Source organism: Propithecus coquereli, unplaced genomic scaffold (assembly GCF_000956105.1).
Source record: "Propithecus coquereli isolate 6110/MARCELLA unplaced genomic scaffold, Pcoq_1.0 Scaffold11, whole genome shotgun sequence".
Taxonomy (NCBI): domain Eukaryota; kingdom Metazoa; phylum Chordata; class Mammalia; order Primates; family Indriidae; genus Propithecus; species Propithecus coquereli.
The window spans coordinates 11546895-11557896 of NW_012134969.1; the positions used below are offsets into that span (position 1 = coordinate 11546895).

General features: G+C 33.8%; 1 protein-coding gene across 1 annotated transcript in view; it reads right to left on the reverse strand.

The window, feature by feature from the left end:
* Positions 1-11002, reverse strand: part of FNDC3A (fibronectin type III domain containing 3A) — a 122379-nt gene that overhangs the window by 76689 nt on the left and 34688 nt on the right. Inside the window, exons 3-5 of the mRNA XM_012648474.1 lie at positions 7796-8033; positions 2909-3175; positions 1208-1266 (exon numbers count right to left, since the gene is read on the reverse strand). Of these exons, the coding sequence (XP_012503928.1) occupies positions 1208-1266; positions 2909-3175; positions 7796-8033 (564 nt within the window). The remainder of the gene's footprint in view (positions 1-1207; positions 1267-2908; positions 3176-7795; positions 8034-11002) is intronic.

The window sequence follows — 11002 nt, forward strand, 5'->3', positions numbered from 1 at the left end:
TGTAGTTACACTTTATGTCTTTGCCTCACCCAAATGCGGGTTAAAGGCATGCCCTTCCCTCCCTTTAGTGCTCCTCGTGTCCTTTAGTTGTAGATTTGCCCCCCCATCCCCCTAATCCCTAGAGAGTATTTCTGCCATGTGATCAACCTAGTGTTGATCAGTTAGTAAGAGATTCAATCTTGATTAGCTTGCTTGTTAGCTTGTTTTTAAAATGAAGTTGCAGCTCTTATAAAAAGCAGAGAAAGAAAAAGATTAATAGGAAGTTACTGTGATATTTTGGTGTTTTTCCTTCCAGTCTTTTCTTAAAGTCTTTTCTATGCAAAGCTGTAATTATGCTGTCCAAATAGTTTTGTCTCCAGCATTTCCCCCTATTTCTGTCAAAAGCATCTGAGTATTTCTGCATTCTTCATAACCACATTTTTTATTGGTTATATTATTTTGTCCAGTAAAAATATCAAGATTTATCTACACATTCATTTAACTGTTTTACTATTTGTTAATATTAATGCTGCAATAAACATTTGTGCTTGCATAGCTTTTATTAAGAAATGGGACCTCACAGTTTCAGAGAAGTTTAATTTATATCTCTTTTGATTACCAGTGAAGAACCCTTTGTGGTCTTACTGGGTTTAAAAAATTCAATTTGTATAAACACTAAATATTAACTTTTTCATACCTGATGTAAATATTTTTTCCTAGCAGTTTGTAGCCTTTATTTAGGCTATTTTAAAAACTGGCAGAAAATTTTATGTAGCTAATTGTGTTGCCATATCTCTTCTGATTTTCTGATTTACTCTATTGTATCTATAATTATAAAGGACTAAGAAATACTAATCTTCTAATTTTTCTATCATTTGACCTTTAACTCTTTTTACTTCTGAGTTAACTGGATATATTTTATGTGGAAATAACATAAATGGATTTAAAAAGAATTAATAATCACTTATAGCCACACTATTAGATCTCTGACTGTTCCAATGATCTGTAACATCATTATACATCATATTCTCGTTTAAAAAATGGATTGCCTGAATATTCTGTTTCACTGATCAATATATTTCTCCTAATGTCAGATCATAATGGTGTGTCACTGACTTCACATTTCTAAAATATAGTTAAGTGTTAAATAAAGCCTGAATAAAAATATACCAGAATCCTATATGAATATACTAAATATAAATGTCAAGAAAATACATGAAATACTTACCACTGGTTTGACAATGTTGGAAAGAAGTGCTTCCAATGCTTTAGTTTCTTCATCTTTTTCTTATGAAAAAAAAATTGAATATTTAAAAAACGATCTTAAATGCAGTCCCCTCTTCCCCCCACGTATGTATTCTGACACTAGGTTGGTATTTTGAGACTTTTGTTTTTCAATTATTACTCCTTTGTTCATACTCAGCAGTTTGTGGTCCTTCAGCATTCTTCTGTTTCAGTTTTTATTTCCATTTTAACTGTGATTACTAGTTATAATGCTACCATATATATATGAATTAATCAGTAAGTTTTTCTTATAGAAAGTATATTTTTATTCATAGTTGTAAAAATGTTCTCTCTGTAAAGTTATCTGCCAATCTCCTACCTTTTAATAAGTTAATGAAGTATTTTTTCATGACATGCCTTACTCATGGTTTCCAAAATAGGAATATAATTGGCTTGACCATAATTTTTAGTCACCACTGATATACATAAAACTTTAGCTTAACTTTTCTGAAACATCAGTGCTGAAAAAAACGATCAGGAGGTCTAAAATATATGGAAGAACATTTTTTGCATGTCGTTACTATACATGTCTTGAAGCTGTTGAAGCATTATTTGAAATTGGTTGGTGAGGAATGAAAATTTTAAGGAAAAGGAAAGTGGGAAGTGTTAACAGGGCCTGCATTTTTATATTTCCCTCAAAGCTGGAAGCATTTTAGTTCCTAGTCAGGTATTAATTAGCTGCATTATTTAATAATTCAATATAATAAGAATCAAGAGTATCAATTTATATAAGCACATTCAAGGACTGAGAGAGTTGCGGTTACTGGTGTTTATGAAATGGCACGTTAAATATGCTTTATAGTTATTTTTGATGAAACTTAAAATTTGATTTGGTCTACTTTGAGAAGTTAAAACAGATAGGGTCAGTATCCAAGAAACCCAAAAGAACATATATATAGAAACTATAGAAGTAAAGATAAGCAGTAGTAAGAGGCTTAACATTATAGTTAAAAGTACCTGGGTACTAACTCCACACAGTAGACATGAAAGACAGGCTGTTAAACCCAGCTTATATTTACCTTACAGAGATTGAGTCTAGGACATACAAATAGTACTGCTCAGAATTTACATGGTGAAAGCCACAAGTTAGGGGAAGGATCTAAGGGAAATGGGGATTTTAAGAGAAAAGCTTTTGAAGAAAGGAATGGAGAATACTCTCTCCTAATTATAGAGTATATACAGAGATTGGTAAATGACATAAGTATTTGCTATCAAGGATTTACTCAAAAAGCTGGGAGAAATAAAGACCTTTGATAAAGAACAGCATAAAGGTTCAGAATTGTAAGAAAAGGAACCTGGATTAATGTTATCTTGAGTTTTCCTATCAAATAGAAATTTCTCTCAATCAGTAAAATTTATGATATGGATGAAATTACTAATTGAGGTTTCCCAAATTGTCAAAAGCAGGAGCCTGGTAACAATTTAAGTTCTAAAATGTTTTTTTCTTTTGCCTATTTTTTCAACTAACCCCTAACTCAGAAAGGATAAAACGTTTTTTCACATTTAGAAAGTGTTAGGCTATGAATCTACAGTTCATTTGGACCATGACAAAAATGACTGAAAGGTTAGAATATACTTTTAGTTGATTAAATAATGATGAGAAGCATCAGTGAGAATAGTTTAGTATTTTATTTTAGATAGTTACCTTCAATTTCCGTATCAATTTGTGCACCACCTTTCCCTTTCCCTGATTTTTTTGCTGATCCTGTGTTTATACCACTAGCATTCTGCCCTTTTATAAGTCCATTATGTTCATTTATAGGAGAAGGGCATTTCTGGGGTGAAGATGGTGGACTGCTCATTTTATCTTTCTGTGTTCCTTGGCGATCCTTTAATTTTTTCTGCAAACGTTCATAGGTTTTACTAGATCTTTCGTCTCTAAAGTTGGACCTTCCATGTGTAGAGTGAGCATCTAGGAAGAAATAAAAAACAAATGTTAAAAAGATCACTTTCTCCAAATAAGTCTATGGCAGGAAAAAAGAATAGAAAATAAATCTATCATATAAAAATTATAAAATATTCTGAAGATTTTTGCAAAACAAAGTTATTTTTGTGTCTCCACTGACAGAACCAAGTTTTGTGACTTAATTATATTTATACATATCAAACAAATTTACAGAGACATTTATTTCCTCCTTCTTTCCCCAACTAACTATTAATCTCTGTGGAACCAACTTGGTGGTATATGATGATTATTGTAGGTGAGGAATGAGACTTGAACTAAACTGTCCACAGTTCTTTTTCTTTTATTCTTTTATAGCCATTACTTTTCACATCTCTTTCAATTCAAATATATAAAATAGGTAGAAAGAAAACTACTGCCTGCCTATTCCCTTATGACTCAAAAAAGCAAATCATCACTGAAAAAGAGTTTTAGGACTTAGCAAAAAGAAACGAGTTGGATTGTTTAATGATAACAGAATTTACATATAAAGTATTACATCTTCAGATACTACAAACTCAAGGTTGTGATTTAGAAGAATATATTCATTCTCATAAAAGCTGCACAGCAATATAATAAAGTCAATGTGCTCAGCTCAATAAATATTAATTCAATTGTCCCCAAAGTTTATTTTTATTTAAATTTAAAATCTGTAATGAGAAAAATATTTTTTAAAAGCCTCAGTAAAGGAAATAGTTTTAATTTAGCAGTGTTTTAAGAAAACTAGTACAATATTCTTTAAGTGATTATTATAAGGATATGTATAATAACTTAGAATAAAAAACATAGGCACCTGGATATCTACATGTAAAAGAATGAATGTGGACCTTTACCTCACACCATATGCAGAAATTAACTTAAATGAATCACAGACCCAAATGTAAGAGCTAAAACTATAAAACTCTTAGAAGGAAATACAGATGTACATTTGCATGGCTTTAGATAGGCAATACTTTCTTAGCTATGATACTCAAAGCACAAGCAATCAAAAAAAAAAAACTAAACTGGACTTCGTCAAAATTAAAACTTTCCTGCATCAAAGGATACCATGAGTAAAGTGAAAAAATAACATGGGAGAAAATATCTGCAAATCATATAGCTGATAAGGGGCTTGTATCCAGAATATGTAAAACACTCTTAGAACTCTACAAAAAAAGAGACAAATAACCCAATTAAAAATGGGTCAAATATCTGAATAGGACTTCTCCAAAGAAAATATACAAATGGCCAAATAAGCATATTGAAAGATGCTCAACATCAGTAGTCATTAGAAAAAAGCAAATCAAAACCACACTGAGACCAAAATTCATTCAGGATAGCTATCATCAAAACACAGACAATGACAAGTTTTGACAAAGATGTGGAGAAACTGGAACCCTCACACACGGCTGGTGGAAATGTATGGTGCAGTCATTGTGGAAAACAGTTTGGGATTTCCTTAGTAAGTTAAACACAGAATCAACATATGACCCTGAATTCCACTGGGAGATATATACCCAGAAGAAGTGAAAACATATGTTAACATAAAAACTTGTACACAAATGTTCACAGCAGCATTATTTATCGACAAAAAGTGAAAACAACCCAAAAGTCCATCCACTAATAAACAAAATGTGGTGTTATCCACAGAATGCAACAATATTCAGCCACAAAAAAGAATGAAGAATTGCTACATGTGACAACATAGATGAACTCTGAACATAATACATTAAGTTAAAAAAAAAAAAAAAAAACCTAGACACAAAAGGCCATATATTGTATGAACATTTATCTGAAATGTCCAGAATAGGTAAATCCATAGAGACAGAAAGTAGATTAGGGTATGGGGGTGGGAGGAAGAGAGGATTAGGAATACTATTAATAGGACAGAGTTTCTTTTTTGGGATGACACAAATGTCCTAGAATTAGATAGTGGTAGTGAATACAGTATTTAATACATAGTGAATATACTAAAAACCATTAACTTGTGCACTTTGGTTATACTAAAAACCACTAAAATGTACAGTTTAAAATGATGAATGTTGTTATGTGAATTATATCCCCACAAAAAAGATAAAAACCATAGCAACTATAATCAATTAGCACTTAAAATCAAGAATATGTTGTAGAAGAAAGAGTAGAAAATTTATTATCAAATAGAACTCAGAGGGTTAAAATCCTTAGCAACTAGCCACGTGACCTTGCAGAAATTACTTAACATTTCTGAGCCTCAGTTTTCTCATTTGTATTTTGCATAATTTTACTGAGGATTAAGTAAGATAATACATATATGAACACAGTGTCTAGGAAGGTTCAGGCTCCATAATGGTATTGCTAACAGTGAAATGTTGGATCAGGTCCTACTCTGGGAATCCATATACGGTGTGCATGGAAAAGGGGTCAGAGAGGCATCTACCGGTTAGAAAATCAGCATCGTCAGGTATTAGGATCCAGTGGGAGATTCTCTGGCTTATAACCTCAAATACAAGATGATTCTTGCCTTCCACCACTGGGTAGGTAGTTTGTGGATTTGTGCCCTTTGCATCATTGTGAATGACATCCATATATTCTAATGCATATCCCTGCTGAAGAACAATGGGTTTTAACAACACGAAATAGTAATATTTGTAATATCTGGTTTTTACTTACAGTTTTCTCAAACACATTTTTAAAAACTAAGTCACAATTAGCAGTAAACAAAATAGGATGAAACTAATTTGCAGTATAAATTCTTGCTACTCAAAAGTGTGTGCGCTGAGGCATTGCATGGGCATCGCCTAGGAGCTTGTTAGAAAGACTGTCAAGCCACACCCAGACCTACTGAACCAATTGCCATTACATGAATAAATCAGTTTAAAAATATATTTGATATAAATAATATATCCACTATTTACAGGCTGTGCTACATAATTTAAATTTGTGTTTCAGGTTATTTCTGTAAATTTACTAAGCATAACTGACAGGCATTGCTAAGTGCCAGAAAAATAACGAAGAATAAACAGATTCAGTTCTTAGGGAGTTTATAGTTAATAAGGGAGATAGACATACAAATAACAACAAAGAAGAAATTTTGTTAAGTTCTGTGAAAGAAACAAACATGGTTCAGTGCTAGAGATTGATACAGTAAGCCAGGGAAGGTCTCTTTGAAAGCTGAAGTCTAAAGAATAAAGGAAATCTATGGAAAAGGGGAAAGAACATTCCTGGCAGAGAGAATACCATGTGCAGAGACAATGAGGTAACGAAGAGCTTAGGAGTTTCAAAAAATGGAAAGAATAGGGGAAAGCAGTGGGACAAGGCAGTCAGGGGCCACAGGGCAGGGCTTTGCCAGGGCAGTGGTTTGCAAGGGGCTAATTTTAGTTCCTAGGGGTCATCTGGCAATGTCTGGAGATATTTTTAGATGTCACATCTAAAATGTCGTGTTAGGAGTTGGAGTTGTGTGCTACTGGTATCTAGTGGGTAGAGGCCAGAGATGCTGCTAAACATTCTAAATGCAGTTCTGTCCTCCACAATAAAGACTTATCTGTCCCAAAAGGTCAACAGTGACATGTTTGAGAAACCCTGGGAAGGGTTTAAGATTTTATTCCAAATGCAATGGGAAGTCACTGAAATCTTTTAAATAGAACAGTCTGATTAATATTTTAAAATGATTACTGTGGCTGAGAATGGATTATTAGGGACAAGAATGGAAGCAGAAAAACAGCTGGAAGTTCTGCTGTTGAAGTTGTCCTGGCATGAGCTGACAGCGGACTGAATTTGAGTAGCAGTGGAGAGCAGTAGATAAAACTGGGAAACTTCCGAAAATAAAACTGATACTGATTGATGTGGGGGTTGAAAGAGGAGGAATCAAATTTGACTGTCTGGCTTTCATGTGAGCAAACTGAGTGGCTAGGGCACCACCTACTGAGAGGAAGAAGACAGAGAAAAAGCAGGTTCTGGGGACCCACAGTAGAGATTTCTGTTTTACAAATGTTCTAATTGAGATGGAGGAGACATCCATGTGGAGTTATCAAGAAGGCAGTTAGAAACAAGTCTGGGGCTCAGAGGGGATGTTTTGGCTAAAGATATAAATTTGAAAGCTGTCAGTATGTAGGCAGTGTTTAAAGTCATGGGAAAGAATAAGATGATTATTTTGTGTGAGTATGGTAATCTATTCTTCCCCCAAATTTATTAACTCTGTGAGGGCAGAGCTTATGGCTTATTCTGTTTTTTGTTTCTTTGGTTTTTTTAATCCCTCACAGAACCTATTAATAGCAACTTTGGGTTGTGGGATCATAGCCTTCAGGATTTAACAATGGCATGGTTACTACTGGCTGAAAATTTCCTCAGAACCTAGACTACAGGAAAGAGAAAAAACCTCTTGTTTGAATGTGGCCCCACTAAATGCTGCTACATGACATAAGTTACTTTCCCTCTTTGATTTTTTGTTTACTCACCTACCTTGAACAGTGATCACCAGGATGAAGCAGCTAACACAGTGCATGAGTAGCAGAAAACTGACTGTGATATTATTACCATTTGTTGCTTCTTTTATGTGATGTGATGATAGAATCTATTATCTCTAAGCAAAGAATATCCAACGCAATAAAATAGGAATATTTTTAGATGTCTTACCTATATCTCCATATACTTGTGAAGACTGATACTGTGGCATATACTGTGTTGCCATATCTCCAGCTCCAGTTACTGGTGAGTACATATGACGTGGTGGAGGGGGCATCATGGTTGGGACAGGAATGAAACCAGGCAGGGGAGGGTGTGGAGAACGGTGGATGACCGTGTGACCGCCAGGGTGAAACTCTGGTGCCTGAGGAACCACAACTACTCTTCGAACACCATTGTCTTCAATAACCTATAAAATGAATGTTAGATTAAAGGTTTTTTCCATAGGATATAAGCAATCTTTTGAAATGTTAGAGGAAGAATTTTTATACCACTAGAAATTAATTAAAAAATTTTAGAGGTTAACATAAAAAAATTTATTAAATACATTAGGTACATATGAATTAGCATTAAATAACATGAAGTAGTTTTTTGCTACATAATTCATTATACATTTTAAAACACTAAGGAAACTAGCTAAATAATAATTCAAACACGCTATGATATTAGGTGTTTATCCTATGTGTTATATGCATTTAATGATGCAATAATTTTGGTTTAGACATAAGATCAGGAATTAATTTCCTTTTCTATATTATGACTGGGGTTAGGGGAAAACAAGTTGTGGAAAGACCAAATAGAAAAAAAAAAAACAACAAAAACCTGGATCCAGACTCCTAAAGATCAACCACTTGTTAGAATTTAGATACAAAATTCTTATGACCATGACCAGGACAATTTTAACAGCTGATCATTTCAAGGGAGAAAAATGCCAAATATATCAACTCCCAGTTAAGAAAAATATCTATGCCTTTGGGGCTTAGAAATTACACATTTTAAAAACAGGAATCACACTGTGGGACTAGATTTTTAAAAATGCTAAGATTTATTACCTTTGAACCTCACTAGAGCTGCAAAGACACACAAGAAACCCTGAAAAACTATAAGACTTTATCTCAAGATTAGGAATCCCTCCTAAAATAGGGCCCTACCCTTTTAGACTTAAATGATAATTATCAAGGTATAACAAATAAATGGCTTATAATACCTTTCCTTAGGAAACAGAAAATGATTACAACTTGAAGTGCTAAAGGACAGAAAATTTTGTATATAAACATATATATGCTTAATAAGTATATGTATACTAGAAAACACACTTACTCGGGTAAAGATAAGCCTACATTACAAATATTAAATAGACTGTTAAAATATCCTCACTACTGGAATATGATATGACTTGTCTAACACAGGACTAGAAGACCCAATGAATTCACTATTTTTTATGTGCTAGGTCTAGAACCACAATGCCTTCCTTCTAGCCAAATAGATGACTCAGTTCTGAATTTAAGTTTCAGGCAAGTGCATGAGAGTGATGGAAACTAAATCATATCTAGAACCCTAGTTGAAGGGAATCTGGGAACAGTTTGTAGCTTTTTAGTCTCTAATGTCCCTCTACAGGAAGGGACAGTAGAAGGAGTTTGGAATGGATTCTGAGTGAGCCAAACCACAGTATCTGTCACAATACCACTTCTACCTTTTTTATTTTCTGATTCACAAATCTTAAAAGATTCCCTGCTTCTGATAGGATTATACCTCATACTTATCCAACCTGGTTTCAAACTGCCTTTTTAGTTATATCGTTCTTGTGTACCAAATGCTGAACCCTTAACTGGTCTCACCCCGAACCCAGAACTACTCTGACTTTAAGCTCTTAAACAATCATATGGTTATTTCTAACCATTCATTCAACAAATATTTATCTCATGTACCTACAAACACATACACACGTCAGTAAGTGACCACAGTCTCCATTCTCTCCAGCTCTCACTGTACCTCTTCATCCTCATCTAAACCTCTAGATCCTCCTACTTTCCAGTCTCCCAAACTCCCTCACCCATGCCCTTTGGCTATTCTCCCTAGGAGAGACAGAAGAGAAGACAGATCAAACTGGTTTGCAGAATCTTTGTAAAACGTACTGACCTCACTGCTGCATGCTGACATACAGCCAAAGTAAAACAGCAAGCACAGATCAAAGGAGTAAACTGAAACTTTTCCTTAAGTTGATATAGGCCCTTTCCCCACATTATGAGATCTACGAACCCCTCCCCATTATGTACCCTCTCATCGCCATAACAACACACATTCCATAAAAAACAGTTAGGGGAGCCATGACAGAAAGCAGAAAAACTTTTGATGTTTTATTTTAGGATTCCCATTTAGGCACTTTATAAACTTTTCTTGGTAAGGCATTAACTTCATCACTGAACTATCAAGTGTTATTCCGTCCTGCAGTGCAATGCTCTTGGGGAGTATAAATTAGTACTATTTGCCAGTGAATTAAGTTCCTTCTACTCCTGTCATCATTTGCTTTGTGTTTAAATTTTACAGTTTGTTTTGTTTCCCCATTTGATACCTTAGTTCAGTTGGCATACATTTCTGCCTCTATACAGTATGTCAATCTCTCAAAACCTTCCCTTTCTAAAATAAGGACCAGGCCCCAGAAATGGCTACAAAGCTTATCTATGAGTAAAGTACGTAATTTTGGTGTATGGACTATGTATCATCTTTTCAAATAGTTCACCTTTTCTGAGGCTTTTTTTCTATTTTGAAGTACAAGCATACCCGGTATGTAACAACTGAGGTTGCTGGTTAAGTAAGAAAAAAGTGTTAAATATAGGTGAAATGATTTTTAGGAATGGGTCTAAAAATATTCCAGTAATTTAAAAATGTGTATGATTAAAAAAATTAGCAATCCCATGTCGATAATTGTTGAAGCCAGGTTATGAGTACAAGGGGGTTCAATTATACTACTTATTCTACTTTTGTATACATGTGAGAAACTCTACCATAAAGAAGAAAAGATGTATAAAAGAAAGTGATAAGTAATATGTATATCCTAATAATCAATGTTAGGGAAGGTGCAGCTAACTGTCACATATAGTTAGTCGGAATGTAATTGATGTGAACTTCATTGGGAAAAAACTTAAAATATGTATCTAGAACCTAATAAAAGTCCAGACCCTTTGAATTAATAATTCCATATCCAAAAATTTATCCTAATGAAATAAGAAACAAAACTATGATTTGTGAAGATATTCACTGTACCTTCATAATTGCAAAAGAAAAACTGGAAGGAGCCTAAATAATCACAAAATGGGAATAATTAAACAAATTGAGATATGTTGACATTATAGATTATACAGCCTCTAAAACTTTAAA